At 45.4% G+C, this 21,391-nt stretch overlaps 1 protein-coding gene across 3 annotated transcripts in view; it reads right to left on the reverse strand.

Moving 5' to 3' along the window:
- The window catches only part of MTOR (mechanistic target of rapamycin kinase), a 99,893-nt gene extending 78,502 nt beyond the window's left edge, over positions 1-21,391 (reverse strand). For 2 of the 3 annotated variants that reach the window (XM_055001101.1, XM_055001099.1), the window contains exons 1-18: positions 21,296-21,391; positions 17,787-17,951; positions 17,065-17,173; positions 14,933-15,165; positions 13,861-14,061; positions 12,474-12,608; positions 11,805-12,080; positions 10,378-10,486; positions 9,714-9,900; positions 8,836-8,964; positions 6,019-6,263; positions 4,068-4,283; positions 3,473-3,678; positions 3,088-3,210; positions 2,822-2,911; positions 2,605-2,697; positions 1,968-2,102; positions 1,052-1,181 (exon numbers count right to left, since the gene is read on the reverse strand). In XM_055001101.1, coding sequence (XP_054857076.1) covers positions 1,052-1,181; positions 1,968-2,102; positions 2,605-2,697; positions 2,822-2,911; positions 3,088-3,210; positions 3,473-3,678; positions 4,068-4,283; positions 6,019-6,263; positions 8,836-8,964; positions 9,714-9,900; positions 10,378-10,486; positions 11,805-12,080; positions 12,474-12,608; positions 13,861-14,061; positions 14,933-15,165; positions 17,065-17,173; positions 17,787-17,906 — 2,737 coding nt within the window. In that variant the 5' untranslated portion in view covers positions 17,907-17,951; positions 21,296-21,391. The remainder of the gene's footprint in view (positions 1-1,051; positions 1,182-1,967; positions 2,103-2,604; positions 2,698-2,821; positions 2,912-3,087; positions 3,211-3,472; positions 3,679-4,067; positions 4,284-6,018; positions 6,264-8,835; positions 8,965-9,713; positions 9,901-10,377; positions 10,487-11,804; positions 12,081-12,473; positions 12,609-13,860; positions 14,062-14,932; positions 15,166-17,064; positions 17,174-17,786; positions 17,952-21,295) is intronic. The other variant, XM_055001100.1, reaches the window with a different exon arrangement.

Genomic DNA, 21,391 nt, shown 5'->3' on the forward strand with positions numbered 1-21,391 from the left:
ACTTTTAAAAATAAGGCTAGTAGGGTACCAGGGACAGGGTCTTCTCAGTTGTGGCACTTTGCCTTTGGGACTCCCTCTCAATGGCTATTTGCCTGGTGTCCAAGACTCCTGAGTATCAGGCGCCTTGTCTTTGCATTCTTCATCCTGCTCGTTTTCATGCCCTTTGTTTTCAGCTTTAGTTCTGTTCAGCTTTCTATTTGTTGTTCTTTTCACCTTTATTGTGACTTCCATTTTTCAAACCGTTTCTGTCTTGTAGCAAGATTGTCAAGATTTCATTTGGATTTTTAAGTTTTAATGGTTTTTGGCTGCAGATTTTATTGCTGCTAGCTTTCGCCTTTTTAAATTTTTAATACCGTTTTATTGTTTGAAATTGTTGGAAGCCACCTCTTGCGAGCCACTGATCAGAAGCGCAGGAAAGAAATGTCTTAATGAAGATACATAAAACCAACCAGTGAGACTGTAGCTGCACTTTCTCTCATTGGATTGCTTGCTTGCCTTTCCCCTCCCCTCCCCTCTCTTCTCACTATGATGCTTGCCTCTTCCACGATTCCTCATAAGACCCCAAGTTGCTGTAATAATAGCAGTAAAACAATACGGAGCATGTTTATAGCACTTTTAGTATTCACTGAAAGCAGTTCATGGAACCCTTGCAAATGGTTGTAGGCACTGTTATCCCCACAATGCTGAGGAAACGACTGATGCTGAAAGGGCGTGACGTGCCCCAGGCCTAGGAGTGGGCTCATGGCTGAGGTGTGAACCGGGGTTCTCCTGGTTCGTTCCTCACTCTTTTAGACATTCTGCTAGCCCAGCTTAGAGAGCCCATCCTCACTATTCTGCTTCAAGAAGCTACCTTCTATTCTCATGGAAATAAGGTCCAGAAGAGACAGATCATCAAAATGCACCTTAAATAAATTTGCTATTGATCTGGGAGTTTAAAAATCACCTACCCGAAGCCCACGCTAGCATGACTGTTCACGAAACCCCTGAATCGCAAGGCTCACTTCCCTAAAAGAATACGGAACCAGAACCTCCTCTTTCCCCGTCGACTTACAAGAATCTTGGCTGGATTTGGACTCCGACAGACTGACAGCCGAAGCATCTCGTGACTGATCGATCATGCCGATGTTCACTTTATGCTTGTAGGGATCCAGGGCCCCCAAAAGACCAAGGACACGGATTGCCTGGCAGGGAGAAAAGCCATGGGTCAGAGTGCTTTAAAGGCAGCATCGCTGATGGGAAAAGAGACGATGCTGTTAAAAGCATCATCAAACCAGGAATTCAGTGGGCAGAGCAGACAATATGTGGAATCTGGTATTCACAAGGAATTTGATATTGACAAAAATCCCCAAGACACATACTGTACAGTTGCAGGGAATTTGGGAACCAGTGAACAGTGTCCTAATGAAAGCCCAGATATTAGCAGAGGGATAGGATACCAGCAGCTGGGGGAAAGAGGTACATGGGACATGCAGAGCTCCCTGGATATTTTTATCCATCCTTCTCACACACACGCATTTGTACATTCTTCAATCTCTCCATTCCCTCCTCTTTGCCTTGGCATTCCAGGCATTCAAAAATACAGAAAGCAAAAAACAAAAAAAGTGCAAGCATGAATCTTCAAAGTAAAATAATTATAAGAAATTTAAAAGGCTTTATTTGCACAGGTTTTTTTAGTATGTTGTGATCTGGAAAACAGTGCAAGCTTCCCAGCAAAAAAAATGGCATATTTCCCAGCATATAATCCGTCTTCCCACCCACCACTCTTCCTTCTCCCCAAGGGCCAAGCAATGCACCTGGAATTTCAATCACAGAAATCCACTATCACACGTCCACTGCCTTTTAATTAACAGAAGCATCAGATATGCTAATTCGGTTCATCTTGTTCAATGCTAATTCAAGAAAATCTCTCCTTCAATTGCAGTGCACCAAGCAGCCCAATGCCAGAAACTGAGGTGGGGGAGCCTCACCTCTCTACGGGTGCCCTGGTTCTGCTCAGTCTTCAAGAAGTTCAGCAACACTTCCAAGAGAGTTGGGTATTTCCTATAGGGTTCCACCACGTAGCCAGTGCTAGCCACCAGTTGACCCAGTGTCCACAGAGCCACCTGGAAGAGATTTACAGCAAGGGAAAGGGGAGAGAGACAGTTTGGTGGGGTGGTTAGGAGCGGCAGGACTCTAATCTGGAGAACCAGGTTTGATTTCTCATTCCCCCGCTTGAAGCTAGCTGGGTGACCTTGAGTCAGTCACAGTTTGTCGAAGCTCTCTCAGCCCCACCCACCTCACAGGGTGATTGTTGTGAGGATAATAATAACATACTTTGTAAACCGCTCTGAGTGGGAGTTAAGTTGTCCTGAAGGGCAGTATATAAATCAAATATTATTATTATATCATTATTATAGGGGAGTTCCAATGAGGTGTAGAAATTACTGAGCAGTCAACTGTTTGTCCAGCTTATACCCTAGATCTATCAAAGCTCTCAAATCCCAGCACAGTTCTTTCAGGAAGAAGGGGCATGCCTTGAGGACTGCAAGCAGGCATCAAGGCTTGTGGGCACCGTTTTCCAGGACCAGAGAGGAATAACCTAAGGACTCCATAGCCCGTGCTCACCTGTCTCTTCGCTAGCAAGGAGGAGTCCTGGAGCATATCCATGATGATGATGAAAAGCTCATCCACCCACTTCCTCATCTCCAGCCCGCTCACCTGATGAAGAGAAATAAAGAGGCAAAAAGAGAAGAGATACAGGCACATGGCAAACACGGCGATGTTGCGACTGACACAAAAGCAGCAACTCTGATGAGCAAAACCCCAAAAGAGTCTCACTTACCTGTGCCAGCTCGCCTATGGTAGCCAGCACATTATTGATCACTCCAGGGTTTGGGTCAGAATCAGGGTCTTTCAGTTTCACAATCAAGGCCTGTGGAATGATATAACAAAGAAGGAGATTTGGGTGGTGGAAGAACCTCTGAAATAAAACACATTCGCTCACTTACAGCCCATTTTGTCAGTGTTTCCAAAGAAGCGCTGGATGCAGCTACCAAATCAATCATGGGATGAATGCATACATTCGAAATATCTGCCCGTAAGCCCTACCTTGAGAATGGGCTCCATATACGGGCGGATTAACCGTGGGGCATTAGAGACCAAGTGACCCAGCATCCGGGCGCTCTGCTCCTTGATCCTGCCGACACCGCTGTGTTCCAGCTCAGTTAGGATCTGAAGGGGGGAAAACTGCACGTCACTGAGGACCCATGGCAAGTAGTGGGGTTTTTTAGGCTCAATGGAGGTAAGTTTATGGCAGAACAAAGTACGTTAGTACTAGAAGTAGTATCAAAAATAGGGCTTTATTGTAAACTACAAAATGAAGAAACCACCCGTATCCATCAAGTATGTGTACCACTGCGTACAATAACAGTGTACAAATAACAAGTGTACCAATAACAAATGTGTAAATAATAATAATAAAAACGTAGATTACCTGAATCAGCATCTTGCGCAGAAACGGCATGACGAAAGCGGGGTTCATGCTGCTCAGTCGGCCCACGGTGCAGATGGCCAGTTCACGGATTTCAAACACCTGGTCATTCAGGGCTACAAAGAGAGCCTGCAAATTCTCCGCCTGGGCCAGGTGTGCATCGAATCGTTCATCCAGGGAAGCCAGCACACAGTATCGGATGTCGGGATCTGAAAAGAGCACACTCAAATGGTGGGTGCTTAGAAGCACTGAATGACACCTACGGTCTCTGGGGCTTTGACACATAAGAACTACTAAGCTGTAACACCCTGAAGAACTGATCAAGAAGAATGAGAGTTTGGCTTGCCCTGAATTAGAGCATAAGAACTCTTTCACAGGATCAGATCAAGGCTCATCACTCCCAATATTCTGTTTCCTACAACAGCCAGGTAAACACACTTGGAAAGATTTGAGCTAGACATATAGCTGATGGCCAACCAGTACCGATTTTCTTCAGCATCTGGTATGCACAGAGGCAGCCTCCAGGTTCATGCCCATTCTTGAAGCCTTAGTGAAGTAAGAGGAACTCAGCACCCGCACACACTCTTTCAGCACTTACCTGGATCTGTGATCCCAACCACCAGCAGTTTGCTGAGGACATCTGCCACCACCTGAACGGCAGTCTGGCTGACCACATGGGCATGCCCACTGATCAGGTGAATGGACGGTGTTAGCAAGCGCGAACAAGTGCGAGCCGCCTCCATCCGAATCTCTTTGTGCTCGCTATTGAGAAAGTGATCCGCGCAGTGCCGGACAAACTGCGTCAGAGAATGACCTAAAAGGTTGGTGGAGAAGAAAGGAGATTTCCCATTTCTTAGAAAAGAATCATCTCTCACCTGAGGAGATTTTCAGAAATGAAAACAAAAACATGATAGGATGTGCTTTATTTAAAATATTTATTTAAATCCTGCCCTTCTCCATAGAAGGAGGCATAGCTGAACAATACTTAAAACCCTACAAAACAGCAGCAGTAAAAACAGATTAAAATAAACCTATTAAGAACACCTTCATAATTAAGACAATAATCATCTCAATGTCAGATCTTACAACAACAAAACTTCAGAAAGAGTGACTAATTTAAAAACCACCAATAAATCATATTAAAAGGGGAAAGAGATCCAGCGAGACATTATGTGGCTCACAGTCAAAAATGATAATAGATTCTGACTATTCTTTCAATAGAGAAAACAATCATTTTAAAAGATCAGGAAAATAGAAACGTTTTCTCCTGGCTCATAAAGACCTTGTAGGTTTGGTGCCAGGGACTTCCCATGTCTCAGTGCCTGCTTTGCTGTGGCACCATCCCTGCCTCCAACAAATGAGGGCACAGAGAGGAGTCTCTGAATACCATAAGCATCGGGCAGACTTGTAGAGAAGGTAATGCTCCGGATACGGCTGCAAAGCAGAGCGAGGGGATATGGAAAGTAAGTCTTTCTAAACAAAGCAGCTCAATGGCTGTATGGGAGTAGAAAGACCCGTAGTGGTAGCTGGTGGGTCAGCAAGTAACTCAGTGAAAGGACTTGATCTCCCCCCACCCCCCGCTGACCTCCCTGCTGTCAGGAAAGACAAGAACCCAATAGGGGAGACCCGGAAGCACCAGGCAACAACAACACTGTTTGAATTATGCATTGCATTAACAAAAAATTAATCTAACAGGTGCAACTGGATTCTCTTAATATCACTGATGAAGATTAACATGGCAACATGGCCACACTTCATTAAGTTCTATAATATTATTGATCTGAACTGTAAATTGTTTTGAAAGCCCATCTGGTTGAAGAGCAGGATATAAATTAAATTACAAAACTCTTAACTCATTCTCACAAGCGTTGGGTTGTGGAGTTTAAAAAAAATAATCAAAGTTTCCAAAATGCCTTACTCACGTGCGCATGTGCACACACACACACACACACACACAGAGTTCCTAACTACCCTATTGTTGCTGGGGGGGGGGCGGGGGGAGAAGCTTTCTGAACATTCCCCGCCTCGACAAATTAAGAATGCTGGAAACAGGGCCTCTTACTGAACAGAACAAGACTACCCCAATGTTTAATGTTCCATTTATGTAACCAAGGCAAAGGTCTCAATTATTTTATTGAAAACAGAGACTTTATTAAACATGCAGATGGCATTCATTTGGGGACAAGCTACAGAGGACAGCACTAGCTTTGCAAAGCCACTTCCAGAGCTCTGGCAGCCCTGAGTCTTTCTCAGAGGTTAAAAGAGATCTGCTCCTTTGCCACATTGAGTTTGACGAGGATTTCAGGTGGTGGGGTGAAGTAAGGGGAAGCTTCACACACATAACATGGCTTTATATTAAGATCTCCAAACCCACACAAAAGGGAGGGGGCAAAGAGCAAAGAAAAGAACTCGGAGTTGGTTCGTGCATTGCCTTCACAGACGCTCTTATGCATTTAGCTACTCCAGAAGGTGACCAGTTGCCAATAACTGCTGCCACCACCACCACCTCTCCCCTTCTCTAGGCTTCACCCACCCCCATAATTCCTTACCTTCAAACTCAAAGTTGCCAAGAGTGCGGAGCGCGAGAGTGATGCTGCCCACATCACTGGCCTCGGGAATGTTGGTGAGGCTGGGCGAAGCCAGCTGGTGGGCCAGACCTTTGGGCATGCCTGGGTGGCGCAGAGGCTTGTGCATGAGCACCAGGGACAGCATCTTCAGCAGCCCGTCCTGGATCTCCTTCTTCAGCTGCGGGATCTGACGGCTCAAGTCATACAGCACAGCTGTCAAGGCAGGGCTGAGGGCAAGAAGCAGGTCCACGTGGTCACTTCGGCTGGACAAAATGGTTTCTGGGCACCTCCCACTCCGTCAAACCTTGCTTCTCGGAGATGATCAACTGGTGCTTGAACTGTGTGTGTGTGTGGGGGGGGGGTGCTCCTGTACGCACACAAAAATCCCGCCCCCATAGAAATGTAGTGCAGGAAGGAGAAGACTGAGCTACAACCCTTCCCGCAGACATGCCAATTTTCTATGTGGAGGAGTATATATTTATGAGAGACAGGGAAAGAATTAAATCAGATTGACCAACCTACTGGCGATCTGAAAAGGGTCCAGACCCAGACACAGGTTGACCGATGCAGTGACAGTAGTCCAGGAGCCAAAGGGGAGCACAGCTCTTGCGTTAAGCCACAGGACCACTATTCCTGCTTCTGAGGGTGCCTTTGCCTACCATACCATTCAGAAGGCTCACCAGAGCTTCACTCTTTTATTATTTATTATTATTTATATCCCACCCTCCCCACAAGCGGGCTCAGGGCGGGTTACAACAGAAGATAAAATATACAAGATAAAATCACAATAAATTAACACAGCTTCTAACAAAACACCTGCTCACCGTATGGCCCTTCTCCCCTCTCTTAACACAATGAGGGCAACTAGAAAGGAAAATTCCAGACCAGGCTGTCTACGTTCCTCTCCCCTCCTCTGCACGATCAAGCAGAGCCCCACTGACTTGTATGCATTCAGCTGTGAACTTGGTCCCTCTCATCCTCACACACCAACCCCACCTTTGGAACTAACTTTTGCTCCAATTCCTAGTTACTACTTCCTATTCAATTTTCGACTGCCAAAATCCCCGCTACCCTGTTCATTCATAAGGGGTGTGTCAAAATTTGGAGTGCTGATGGGTGCTAGATGCTAGCAAGCCTGGATCTTGATCGACAGCAAGCCTTCCTCTCTATCCTCTAAGGTGCAAACAGGACTGATTTTACAGGGAGTATCCTTAAGCAAGCTCTAGCAGGATTCAAAAACCCCAATCCTTTGAGTCTACAATGGGAGACTTCTCTCTCCCACCCCTATACAAACCAACACCCAATTCCAGGAAGTCAGAGGAATCCTTCAAGCCTTCCTGCCTCTCATGAAACAATTCAGACTTTGCACTTGGACACAATCCCATTTTAGTGGCCAGACTCCTAGAAGAAGGTGGAGGGAGGTCAAAGGTAAAAGAAGCTCTCCAGTTCTCCTCTAAGTGGCAATGCCGGGGGGGAGTATTTGCTTGCTTAGACATTTCCCTTACAGGAGGTATTTCAAGCTCTGGAAGTAGACAGACCTTCTTAGGAATTCATGTGGAATTTTATAAATTCTTCAAATACCAGCACATGCTGCTCAGGCTCTCAAACCAACACATGGGAAGCTGACGGTTTCACCAGAAAGCAAGCATCATTCTCATTCTTAAACCTAACAGATGTGCAGGCAGTAACTAAGATCTGGTTGGTAAAGAAAAGCATAGGCATTTGAGGTTTGTTCACTGGGTGTCTCAGTTGAGGCTTACAAGTCAGTAATTGTTCTGTCTTTTCCAGGGGAGCACAGGCTGCCGCTGTTTAAGCTGAATATCCCCCCCCCCACACACACACACATCAAAAGTCAGCTCAGAAGAGGTCTGTGCTGGTAGCTTGATAGGGGAGAGGGGTTCTTTGCATATGCAGTTTATCTTTCTTGGTTGAACTGCCTAGATTAACTAAGTTCTTTATTTATTTAAACTGAGCAGACACCTCTATCACAGAGTATATCATTCACTCCTATTCTCTGACTGCGTTATGGTCTGGATTAGTATGTGGAGTTGTGCAAAATGAGGACTGAAATAGATTATTTTCGTATCTCTTGTAGCCTGCCCTATACTGTACCCATCAGGCACTGCTGACTGGGGAAAGGCAATTCAAAACATTCCAGTGCTGCAGTTTTCATAACAGGAGTGAATCTCCTGAGCACAGAAGCCTCAAAAGTCTGCTTGCAAGCTCTTCGCAGCTCTCAGGGATGCTTCACTATGGGGAGGTGGGGGGTTGTGAACACTGTCAACTTTTACAGAAGAGATGCATGCCTGCAATCACAATGTGCGCAAAACCAACGATGTGGCAGCCAATCGCAGCTTCCTAGCATATGCTCACTGTGTTTAGACACATTACCACTTCAAATGTTGTGATGTTCTAGAAGAGTGATCCAGAAGACTTGCTGGAAGTAGAGTTCCTCTAAGAGTCACCCCAAAGCCAGTTTGGTGTAGTGGTTAACAGTGCGGGACTCTAATCTGGAGAGCCAGGTTTGATTCCCCACTCCTCCACTTGAAGCCAGCTGGGTGACCTTGAGCTAATCACAGCCCTCTGGAGCTCTCTCAGCCCCGCCCACCTCACAGGGTGTTTATTGTGGGGACAATAATAGCATACTTTGTAAAGCGCTCTGAGTGGGCATTAAGTTGTCCTGAAGGGTGGTATATAAGTTGAATGTTGTTATTATTACTTTAATAAATCCTGCTTGGTAGTTGACTGCAGAGTTAAGTGCGCCACACAGTGGTACATGGAGGTAACTGAGAGTCCTACCTCAGTCCCACAGCCAGCATAGGTTCCAAAAGCTCCTTGATGTCTTGCTGGATAGAGGGCCCCATCGCACGGGCCAGCATGCTGATGCAGGTAAAGACTGTGGCATCCACCTGTACAGACTTCTGCCTCCTGCAGAGATACATCAGAATAAGGGGAAAGTTACATTTTGCAAGACATCCTTTGACCTTTTTTGCTTCTTAAGACAAAGGCTCCCCAAGGAGATTCAGTTGCTAAGAACAAACCAGGACTGTAGCACAGTGGTTAGTTGGTTTGGCTGCGAATCAACACTCTACTGGTTCGAATCCCACTACTGCCATGAGCTCAGTAGGTGGCCTTGGGTAAGCCACTCCTCTCAGCCCCAGCTGCCCAACTGTATTGTGGGAATAATAATAACACTAACTTGTTCACTGCTCTGGGTGAGGCACTAATCTGTCTAGAAGGGCGGTATATAAGCGCAGATGTTGTTATTATTATTTATTATGATGTACCGATTAACTATCCTACAAAGAGCAAAGAGAGGGGCCCAAATTCAGTGTTAAAACCACATATTTGCATGCAGGAAATCCCAGGTTAAACCTCTAAATGGAAGGGGGAAATCCTCTAGTGATAAGGCTGCAAAATTCAAACACAAAAGCCAGGCCATTCATTAAGGCCAATGAAAAATATACATCACACCAAGCAAGAATCCGAGTTCTCCAGAACCCTTCATCAGAATGGAGGTTTTAAAAAGTGGGTGGTTGGGGGGGAAGCAAAAAAATCTTTCCCAACATGATCCTAAGGCCCCTTGTTGTATCCTGCGTACAGGATGCTCAACTGACTTCAATGGATACGAAGGTATCAAGTTTACTTCTTCCCAAGAGGTCCCAACAGGCACTCACTTATGGGCAAAATCCTTTGGCGGGAGGGCAGCCTTTATGATTTCTAAGACCTTAGGCAGGTAAACCTGGAATTCTGACCGCACAGCCACAGAAAGCAAGCCCAGTGCCTGGAAAGCTGCAGTTCGCTCCTTTTCTTTCTTAACACAGCTCAAGACGTGGTTCATGGTGTCTGGAAGGTAGTTGTCAGCTGGTAAAAAACAAAAGAAAAAGAGGAAGACCATGAGCAAGAGTTCATTCAGTCCTTAATCTTTTTTTTTTTAAAAAAAGAGTCACAATGATTAAACCTGCCTAAATGTCAAAATTTCCATCAGCAGATGCGGAAAGCCACGTACGGTGGTGGGAAGGTGCTCTGCAGGTACCCCCAATCATTCTTCGCCAGCCAGCCCATAAGGCTAAAATAAGATTTAAGAGATTCTGGTTCCAGAGTCTGTTATCAAGCAAGACCATCCTGAAGATAACTATAGAAACTGGAGCTTCTATTGCTTTGTCTGTACAAGTGGCACAGCAATTAGGTGGACATATTTCTCCCACCTAGCACAGACCAACCTGTAGAGTAAAAACGTACTATATATTCTGTATTCCTTTATGTCCACTATAGAACAGAACGAACAGATGGGACAATTCCGCCCCCTCCCCAGCTTCTCTGACCCTTGGAACTTTTTACCTGTGAAAGCAGAAGGCCGGAAAGCAGCCAGCCGTGGCAGCAAGCTCAGGACTGTCATTTGGATCAGAGAGTTCTTGCTGCTCCGACACTTCAGAACCCAAGAACACACCTGAAAAACAGAAGAGCAAAGTTTTAAGGAATTTTTACAATGGCCCAGTTCTCATCAACAACAAATGAGATAGTAAACGCATCTCTAGACTGGATCAACTCAGACTTCACATTAGAGCCAACGCAACTAATTGCTCCTCCTCCCTGAGTACAGACATCTAGCATGCCAGGGAGACTGTAGAGATTCTTTCCTTTTGCATTGAGAAACATCCATTCACGCCAGGCTCCTCCCCACAGTCTGAAGCGGATATACTCCGGAAATAGATTTATCCCCTCATCTACTGTTTGTGAAAACTAGGTCCATCTTTCAAGTCTCTGCTACCTCATATGACTTCCTCCTAGCCTCACTTACATCTACAGTTGCAACAAAGAGAGGAAACAAGAAACTGAGTTTATATATCGCTCTTCTAGACAGATTAGTGCTCCACTCAGCACTGAACAAGGCCAGTGTTATTATTTTCCACACGATGCAGGTAGGGTTGAGAGGAGTGGCTTCCCCAAGGCCTCCCGCTGAGCTCATGGCAGTAGTGGGATTTGAACTGGCAGAGTGCTAATTTGCAGTCCAACCACTTAACTACTATGCTACAGCAACTCTGTAAATAGGATTTTTCCACACGACGGGGAGCTGACAGCACAGCTGGCCCTACTGGCAGCTGCCATGGCCAGAGGCAGATCCAGTTAGTAAAATGGCACAGGCACTAGTTTAGTTGAGCAGTCCTGCAAGGCCCGTTTAACCTCTGCTCACGGTGACCCCAACAAACACAGCCTCGCTCATCACTTCCTCCCATGCCATCCCTACCTAGGTCCAAGGCAAGTACTTATGGCAGTGCTTCCAGCACCAGCGGGTTAAGCTTGGCTTGCTCCTTGCCTGACCCCCAGCAGCCCTCCAGGGCAGAGGCTCAACGGCACCTTTCCTGGTAAATTAAAGACCCAATCTGCCCCAATGTCAGCCAGTCGTCACTGAGGTGTGGCACCCAATACTTGGTGTGTTTTGCCCTTTTGCTTTGGAGCATATCAGTCTACCAGAGGGAAAGAATAAAAAAAATCAAGTGGGTCAGTTTAAACTAGAGGACATAATTACGCTGTTGGCCAAGTAGGGCTCCAAGCTAACAGCCTTTTAAGTAGCTACCTCTGAAGAAACATATCGAAGCAATCTCAGCTCCCTCTCTGTGTCTTCCTAGGACAGATTAGGCAGGAGACAGCTGAGTAAACCTTGCTGTCTATCAGGATTTTATCTAAAGGAAGTTTTCCAAGTGGCCATGCTTGCTGCAGCTTGCAAGCAAGCGGTGGGGGGCGGGGCGGAAGGCCTCCAAATTCACCTGGTCAAACTTCTCTTCCATTAGTTCCCTGCAGCACCGGCTCTCTACCAAAGTTGACTTAGCTGGGACAGGCGATGCGTTGAAGCCCACAATCGCCTGATGGGGGCTGTACCCCAGCAGCCCCATCAAAGCATTCGACTGCTGGGGCTGGACAGACTGGAAGCTGGCAAAGGGGGTGATGTGGCGAGGTTTGTTCCCAAAGCCCAGCAGGTCTTTGCAGTATTTGTCGTGCACCATCTGCTGCTGTGTGATCTCCTCCATCTCTTCTCGAAGACGCTGGTGAAAAGAAGAGACAAAGGAAGCTTAGAAGAGAGGCAGCTCCAAGGAACCTCCCTTTGCAAGGAAGGGTCATAAGAAGAGCCCTGCTGGACCGCCGAGCCCAGCATCTTATTTCCAAGCAGGGGCCAGCCACGTGCTTTCCGGAAGCCCACTCGTGCATCTCGCGTGTGACAGTTTCCCACCAATGTACGCCTTACCCTGCCGGCGGTATTCAGAAGTACGCTTCTTCAGAACATGGAAGTGCTAACGGCATACAGCTATCATGGTCACCAGCAACTGACAGAGATTCTAAATTTATACCCTGTTTTGTGAACTCAGGGCCAGAATGGCTGTCGCCATCTGGCTGTCCTTAGGACCAGATGCTGGTCGCCTCCTCCGTCAGGAACTCACCTCTCCCTCCATGCTGCTGATTCTCACCAACTCGTTAAGGATCAGTAAGGCACCGTGGATTCTGTCGTCCCGATTCATACCCTTCTCTTTGGCCACGGTCTCATCAAAACCCTTCTCAGCTTCCTCGTATGTTTGCTGAACAAATATTATTCATCATTAAGAAAGCAGACAAAAATGCTCCCACACCACCATCTCTACAAACGGGCAGTCCCAGCATCTCAGTGCTCTGCTAAGCCTCAGCAGCTTCTGGGTCTCAACTTTCCAGTTTATTGTTATTGGGGGTGTGCTTACAAAAGAGAAGCCCTTTTGACTGGGCAGAGACACTGTCAGGCCCAACAGTCAGAGGCCATCAGCAGCTGGGACAGAGGGCCTATGAGTGAAGGGACAACATCTGGGACGCTTCTCTCCCCTGCCCCCATCATCAACTTTCCCAGCTGTCAGTACGAATCCTGCCTGTCAAGTCCCAACAAAAGCTGCCGTATTTGAAATGGAACTGTGCAGCTTTAATTTTAAAATTATTATATCTGTTAATTATAAACTGTTTGGGGAGCCAAGCAGGCTTAAAAAGGGGCATAAACATATAAGATAATGGAAGAAAGAACAACAGAGACCAAGGCACATAAACAGTACAAGGAAATTCAATAAATACGACTGTTGCGATTTGGGGATTATTTAATCTAGAAGATCAGCTTGTGGTTCCATTCCCCCTTTAAGCTTTCCTTCTTTTTATTTTCTCTTCTCTTTCTCCCTCCCCACCAGGGTTTCCTTTCTTTTTATTCTTTTGCAAAGCGATGAGGGAGGTATTGCGTTCGCCTCTGCCGTTTCAGGTTTGGCTCCCTCTATCACAGACACCATTTAAGGGTGGCACTCACCATCCCACTCAAAATTCCAAAGGTGCCTGCAGGCTCACAAAGGTTGGGAACCCAGCCCTTGAACAACCAGAGCCCCTCCCCTCATTTTTCCTTCCCAAGAGGAAACCCTTTTTCCTCCCTTTGCGGGGAAAACCTGGACAAAAATTGATTCCCCTCCTTATCCCTGTGTAATAGGTCAGCTCAAACTTCCAGAGACAAGAAAGAAAAAAAAAGAAGCTAGCTGATGGACAGGGCTATCTAATGCTAAGGCTGCAATCCTATATATGGTCATCTGTTAATATGTTCTGCTGAATTAATGGTACTTGATTCCAAGTAAACTTACATAGAATGAGAGCCGCTACAGCAGCCAGACTCCATCTTTCAAGAACATGCTACCTGTGCATGAGAAAGTCCAGCCTACTCTGGTGGCCAATAAATTTCTGACCCAGCGGGTCAAACGTCAGGTAACCTACATTCCTTGATTTACAAAAAACCCTGCCACACAAAGGGATTGCCCTCAAAGACTCTCTCCTTACCCGGTACCACTGCGGCTTCTGCATCTCTTTCGACTCCCGCTGCGTGGTGAGGATGAGGCAGGCTCGCAGGGCAGAAACAGCTCCCTCACGGATGGCCTGCTTCGGATCCCACACGGCAACAAAGATGTTGTCAAAAAACGGCTGCACTTGCTGGAAGAAGAACGTGGGAACGCTGATGGCCAGCTCCCGCAAGACCAAGACCTGGAGAAGAGCCGGGAGGAGAGGGGGTGGGAGAGAGTTGCAGAGGTTTGCCAAAAGGCTTCCACTCTCACGCATAACATCTTAAGCTACCTTCTGCCAAGTCAGATTTTGGTCCCTCCATCTTCCAACTGGCAGAGCTCTCCGGGGTCTCAGGCAAAGAAAGAGCTTTCTGAACGCTTGGTACCTGGGCTTTTTAAACTGGAGCTGCTGGGACCTTGGTCTTGCAAAGCTTGTACTTTGCCACTGAGCCATGGTTCCTCCTCAAAGGAACCCATACATAGAAGAGGAGTTTGATGCCTTCCACATTATGCTTATCTGAAAGGCCAGGCTATTTGTCTACTAATCCTTCCAGGGTGGACAGTTTATTTACACCAAGCTTTTCTACTGAAAAAGCTTGGCACGGATCAGCAAAAGTCCCCCCGCCCTCAAGACATATCTTCCCCACAGATTTAAATTGGTTTAATAGTCGTTCCCTCTTCTTAGAGAACCCTGGGAACTGTGGCTCTGTGAATGGGATTTGTTAACTAGGGATTTCCAACATTCTCACCAAACAACAATTCTCAAGCTTATTTGGGGGAAACCGTGGAGGTAAAGCTTTGATGGTAAGCATATGCACATGGAGGTGTTAATGTTCAGGGTTAGCCTGGGGCCAAAACTGTGCAGGGTACATTTATGAGCAGTATTTAAGGCACCGAGATGAGAAGAGGAGGCAAAAGCAAGCCCAGGCAACTAGAGGAAGCAAGTCTATCTTTACCAACTGATGTGCTGCGGCAGTTCCCAGCTCCTGAACTTCCTTTGAATGACAGCTTCCCCAGTGCTCACCTTCCCACATGCAACTCCCACCCTATCTAGCTGCAGAAGGGACGCTTACCGCTGCGTGCCTCCGACCTTCATTCCTATCAGCTCCCAGCCACTCCAGAGCCCGCTTGACTTCAAACTCCACATATTCGGCCGTGAAGGTGTCACCTGCCATGGCCAGGCGCCCAATGGCTTTCGAGGCCATCTCCATGACAACAGGGTCATTGGAGGGGAGGAGGTTCCTCAGGTAGTTGGCAAACCTTCCAATGCGAGTGGCATTACCTCCCTCAACGCCGATGAGGCTTGCTAGGAAACAGAAAGCACCATGGGTATTTTTAAAGGTGGAAGAGTGCTCCTGGGGCAAGATTGACGGGATGAGCCTTAGTATTCCCACAATCCGCTGGTGTAAAGAGACTTCCACTAATTCTTCCTGTACCACAAATCACCATAAAAATAGAAATGAGAGAGAGACTTTTTTGAAAGTTTGAATTAATTAGGTCAACAGTAAAGTGTTCTCAAGTCCACAAAGTTGATCCCTGTTTGTAGCAGAACTCCACCCAGCTGCCTCCATTACATTCTCTCCAGGCAGATGTCTCCAAATAGCCACCTGCACCAACAATTGTCCTTAGCCTTGCCCATTCTGTCTCAGCGGAGATGAAACATGGAGCCTGTGGCCCCGCCCCACCCTTTTCTCCCCAGCAGACTGAGAGTTGAGGCACACCGGCAAAGGAGGGGACAGTGTGGCAGAAGCTCACACGGCCACTTCCTGAGTTGTACCTGCGCCGTAGATGAACAGGCCATCAGCGTCCAGGGATGTCAAGCCGGCACCTTTCAACAGCACTAAATTCACAGAAACAATTTCAAACCAATACTGCATCAACTTTAAAACACCAGACAAAAAAAAAGGCTTATTGGTTATTCCTACCTTCTTGCAATTGCTTTCAAATTGAACCTGTGTGTGAGTCTTGGGATGGGGTAGGTGTAATGCGTAAGAGAGTGGGAAACAAGAGAAACACAAAGCCATTGGTCTCCCCCAGATAACCAACTCCTTAAAATATAAAATATCGCTGATCTGCAAACCACACTCTGGAAAATATTGGGATTCCTCACAGGCTGGTGAAGAATTCTTAAATGAGAACATACACAATGGTAGCTACGCTTCTCCAAAAGGCAATTTGCCCATCTGCTACCAATCACTCTCAGCAACACAAAGCCCCAGATAAATTCTAGGGCATACTCTCAGTCCGTACAGGGAGAACCCATTTAACTTATTGAACTTCTAGCCCACCACGATCCCATCAGGCCTGGTTAGTGTACTGGCAGAATCAAGGGGACACTAGAATACATCCCTCTGCAACAAGAAGCTACTCCATGGCCAGTATTCAGGATTCTTCAGTTGAAAACTCTTGTGTATATAGGGTGCCCTGACTATAGAAAAAAAGTTAGTAAGACAAGGCTCCTTGTTTCAGCACAGCAATGGGAATGGAAAAGACCTTATTGCTAAGTTTGCTTCATTCTTTAGAAACCTGCCTCTCCCCTTACCTACTAAGCGGTGCATTTAAAACTGACCACATCGTATGTGGGGACGAACAAAGAGTGCATAGGGCATACAGCTTTCTGCTGTGCTATTGTTTTCCTTGATAACTAACAATTAATGCTCTTTGTTAACTTCTCCAACATAAAGATTTATGGTCTTACGTGTTTCTCCTGTCCTGTGTTTTATCCTCTTAACAACACGTTGAGGCAGGTTACACTAACACAGCACGACTGAATCGAGATCACTTAGTCATCTTCGTGGCTGACTCTAGATCTCCCTAGTCCTCGGCCAACCATCTCTAACCACTACATCATACTGCCTCCTCTTCTGAACTGTTTTTGACAGTTGCATTAACTCACTTTTTCAAGTTTTGCTTCTTTTCATTGTAAGTTGCTTTGAGTGCTGCTGGCAGAAAAGCGGCTCACAGACTGAATGACTACAACAGTACGCAGACTAACTGTGAAGTGACCAAAATGGCTTATGGGCAAGGTTTCTTGGCATTCACATAATTGTGTGGCTTGTTTCTGCACTGCTGTTTCGGCTGTTTTTTTGTTTTCTTTTAAGAAAATAGTTTATAAATTGTGTAATCTATAAAGGCAACCAAGAAAAGAAATTCTCACCAGAAGGTATTCAGTTTCCTTTAGTTGGATGGACACGCACATACTCACCTATAGCCAAAATGCCTCCTTTCCTCTCATTGGCATCTGAACTGGAGACCAGTTCAAAGATGTGATGATTGAGCTGGTCATAGAAACGAGTGGACTCCTCTTGGCTCATCTGTGCAGGGAGAAAAAAGATAAATGTTAACCCAGTTAGTAGCTTTCTCCTAGCCATGATTATTTCAAGTAATAACAAAATCACTTTTTAGCCTCCTCAAATCTTTCTTGGAGGAAAAAAAGGTGTAAGAAAAATGCAGACCCAGACTGGAATAATTTCCTTATATTTAGTCACTGCTGCCTTGATGAAGGAAATCTGCAGTAAATGTGTTTGTTTCTAATATTCGAATGTTCCACATACTCATCTTGAAGCGGTTTACATGATGTTAAAATTACAAAAACAACAACAAATCATAACACCCCCAGCACTAATATTATGAACCTTTTTTTTAAAAAAGTGAACAATTTAGATAAAAACAGTAAATACAGAAACAACTGGTCACAAAAAAAAAATTCTTAAAATGAATAGCTTTAGCAGCCCAGGCAGGCTTTTAAGATACCTGGTTATTGAGTTTATAAGCCAAGTTACAGCTGGGTAGGAGAGTGAAGGTGTTCAACAAAAGCCCTTCCAGGGACGGGAGTGGGAAAACTGTGCCTTTCATGGATCTGCACATTCAGGTTCCAGGCAGTAGCTGAGAATTCATCTCTCTGCTCTCCCTCCTCAGGCTACTCACCTCGCGGAGCTCCATGGTGACATAATGCTGCAAATCTTTGGCAGCTTTTGCCCTGGTCTCTTCGTTGCGGCTCTTGAGGCCGCCAGCAAACTGCTGGAGGATAGTGACAGTCCCCGACATGGTGGCAGAAAGTCAGGGTCCAGGACCTCAAGCCCACTTGGTTCTCTGAAGATGAAAAAATTGCCAAGAGTTGAAGGGAGGCTGTGGCTCTACGTCGTTCACTTGGCAAAGGGCTCTTTTTTAAGGAAAGGATATTTGGTCTGAGCCAAGAGCATGCTTACATTCTTAATAACAACTTGATAACTAGTTATGTCTTATTATTATTATTGAAAGCAAGACATTAAATTACTTATTGCAGTAAATTCTATCATTATTTACAACAGCAGTAAGGCTGCAATCCTAAGCACACTTTCCTGGGAATAAGTCCTATTGAACAAACCAGAACTCACTTCTGTGTAGATCTGCTTAGGACTGCTCCCTTAGCGATGGTATTTCTTGTTAATAATACCAACAATTTATTAATGTGTTATTTCTTCCTATTACTATATGTACAGTGCAATCCTATGCAGTATTAGTCCAGTCTAAACTGATTGTCTTCATTGGGCTTAGACCGGAGTGACTCAAAACAGGATTGCCTTGAGAACTTACTCACTTGTTAAATTATCATTTATTATTAACAAGAAATAATAAAACCAGCCAGCAAGATTGTGTATAACAACATTAAGAATAATTCAAATCATAACCCTGTATTGACAGCAATAATTATGGAATATGGGAGGAGACTGATTAGCACACATACACACCCTGACCCACCTACCCATTCAGTGCCATCTTAAACAGAGTTACTCTAATCTAAGCCCATTGAATGGGCTTGAGGATCCTAAATTGGGTGGAAAGGTGGCTTTTAAATGTCTTATATAAAACCATATATATTACCTTATTATTATCATATAGAGTTGTATCCTATATCCAGGGCTCATTTCAAGGAGGAACGCGCAGGAACGCAGTTCCGGCAGTTCTCCAAAGAGGTCACGTCAGGTGGCCCTGCCCACCTGACTTTCAGCCATTTTGGGCCAATTTCAGCCTGGACTGGAGCTGAAACAGCTTGGATTGGATCGGTGCCGGGCACTGACCCGATCTGGGCCATTTCAGCCCCAAATCAGGCCCAAAAGGGACACTTTCAGTCATTTAGGGCCCCTTTGCCATTTTGAGCCCAATTTCGGCCCTGAATGGCTAGGATTGGATCCAAAACAGCCAGGATAGGTGATGTCAGGGGTGTGTGGCATATGCAAATCAGTTATGATAATGACACACTTCTGGTGATGTCAAGGAGCATGGCATATGCTAATGAGTTATGCTAATGAGTTCCTCCAGCTCTTTTTCTACAAAATGATCCCTGCCTATATCTCCACTCAGCTAAATGCTGAGCATTCCTCCAGTACAAGGAACTTCTTTGGGAGGAAGAGCCACTTCCGCTGGAGGAAGGCTGATTGGGATGAAAAAAGGCAATCTGCTCATCAGCTGAACAGTCGGAAACAACCCATTATGCTACACAGTGCAATACTTTATAATGGTAATATTAATATGAAATGCTGTTCTTCCAAAATATCGCTGTTATAATCTGATTATCACCTAATATGATGTAGTTATAGCACTATTATAAACTTCATATGTAATATACTATTATAGTTATACTGTTACGCAGACATAATTACAGCAACAACAATATAATGATAATAGGATACATTATAATTATAATAAAAGGGGAACATGCTATAAACAATAAAATTAATGATCACAATAAGAATTAATAATTACTATAATTAGGGATGTACATTATTAAATGCATTTCATTTACCATTTGCACATTTCTGTAAACGATTAAGTAAGACCAGAGATCAGCAGGGGAGCCTGCTGTTATTGACAGCTAAGAGAAAAAGCAAGAGGAGGATCCGTGGGAAGGTTACCCTCCCTGTATCTGAGGCTGTTTCTAATTCACATTGAAACATTTAATTAGCTGTGTTTAAAAACAAAGTTCACGCCCTCTGTTTTTTAAAGCTGGCTGTTGGATTCACAGTCATGGGGGTGAGCATTTGGAAATCCCACTCCATCCCCCAAGTTCTTCCCTTCTGGGCTTCTCTTGTGGGGGGGGGGGTTTGAGCAGGCTGATTCTTCCACCCCCACCCCCACCCTTTTTTGCCTTTAATTTACTCTCAATTTCCTCTTGAAGCATGTTCACTTCTTGTCAAGCTATGTTGGGGGAACGGGTGTGTTACTTTTCTTTTAGTTCTTTTCCACACGGGCTTTTTTGCCAGTTCTGGCCCTGTACAGCTTCGATGTATCCCCCAAATGCCGCACACAGGGTCAAAACCTCAATCCCGTCTCCAAACGGCTCCCTAGACTTGTTTTGCATTCTGCATGGAGAAAGGCTTCATCTGCCACAAAATCAATCTTTCCCCAGATTTTCTCCCTGCATTAAATTCTCCCCAGTTAAATCGACAAAAACCATTATATGTGTGTGCGTGCGCGCGCGCGTGTGTATATACTGATAATTTATTTTATAAATGTATTTATTTTATATATATTTATGATATATATTCTATATTTATTTGTTTAATATAGTCTGCTCTGCCTGAAAGCAGGCTCAGAGTGGATTAACAGCAAATAAATACATACAATAAAAACAAATAAATACACTGGTCGCAATCATGTAAACATTACATATATAGTGTGTGTATATGTGTATACACACACGTACATACATACAATCACACACACACATATACACACACGTGTGTATATGTATATATATGTATATACACACACACATATATACATTCGTGTATATATATATATATATATATATATATATATATACACACACACACACACACACACACACACACATACAGTAATTTTGAAAAATGCTGCATCATCGGATGAAGCGCGATTTGAGCTGTGAAAAGCTTACATCCAGGAAGATTGGATTGGACTAGGAATTTTGTATTACAAAATCAAGTTTTCTTGCATTGCTGGCAAATCCTCCAGCAGAAGCTCCCAGTCTTTTGGGAGGAGGTGTGTAAATATATTTTTAAAATTATTTTAGGAAAATGCAGACTACAAACACATCAAGGGGGCCGGTCTTCTCTGTGGGGGTGACCCTGTGTGTGCAGCTTTGGTCAGCCACACAGGGGAGGGACATGCCAGTTTATTGTGAGGTGCAGTCTGGGTTGCCAACTCAAGGCTGGGAGAGTCCTGGAGACTTAGGGGTGGAGCCTGAGGGCTGGGTTTGAGGAGGGAGAGGTCGCCAGGGTCTCATGCCACAAATCCCACCCTCCAAAGTCCACATTTTCTTTATGTGGCCTGAAGATCCGTTGTAATTCCGGGAGATCTCCAGGCCCCATCTGGAGGTTGACAAACTCGAGTTCAAATCCTGAGGTAAACTGCCGTGGGGGAGGGGCGCTGAGCAGGAAAAAGGCGGGAAAGGCCTGGCGGTCCCCCTCACTCACCCACCAAGCACGCCCCCGCCGTCGGGCGGCTCCTTCCCTTCTAAATCATCCTCCGTTTCGGCCCGGTTCGCCGCTTGCCTTCCTTCTTTCCCTTCC

The sequence above is a fragment of the Eublepharis macularius genome, chromosome 17 (genome assembly GCF_028583425.1).
Source record: "Eublepharis macularius isolate TG4126 chromosome 17, MPM_Emac_v1.0, whole genome shotgun sequence".
Classification (NCBI taxonomy): Eukaryota; Metazoa; Chordata; class Lepidosauria; order Squamata; family Eublepharidae; genus Eublepharis; species Eublepharis macularius.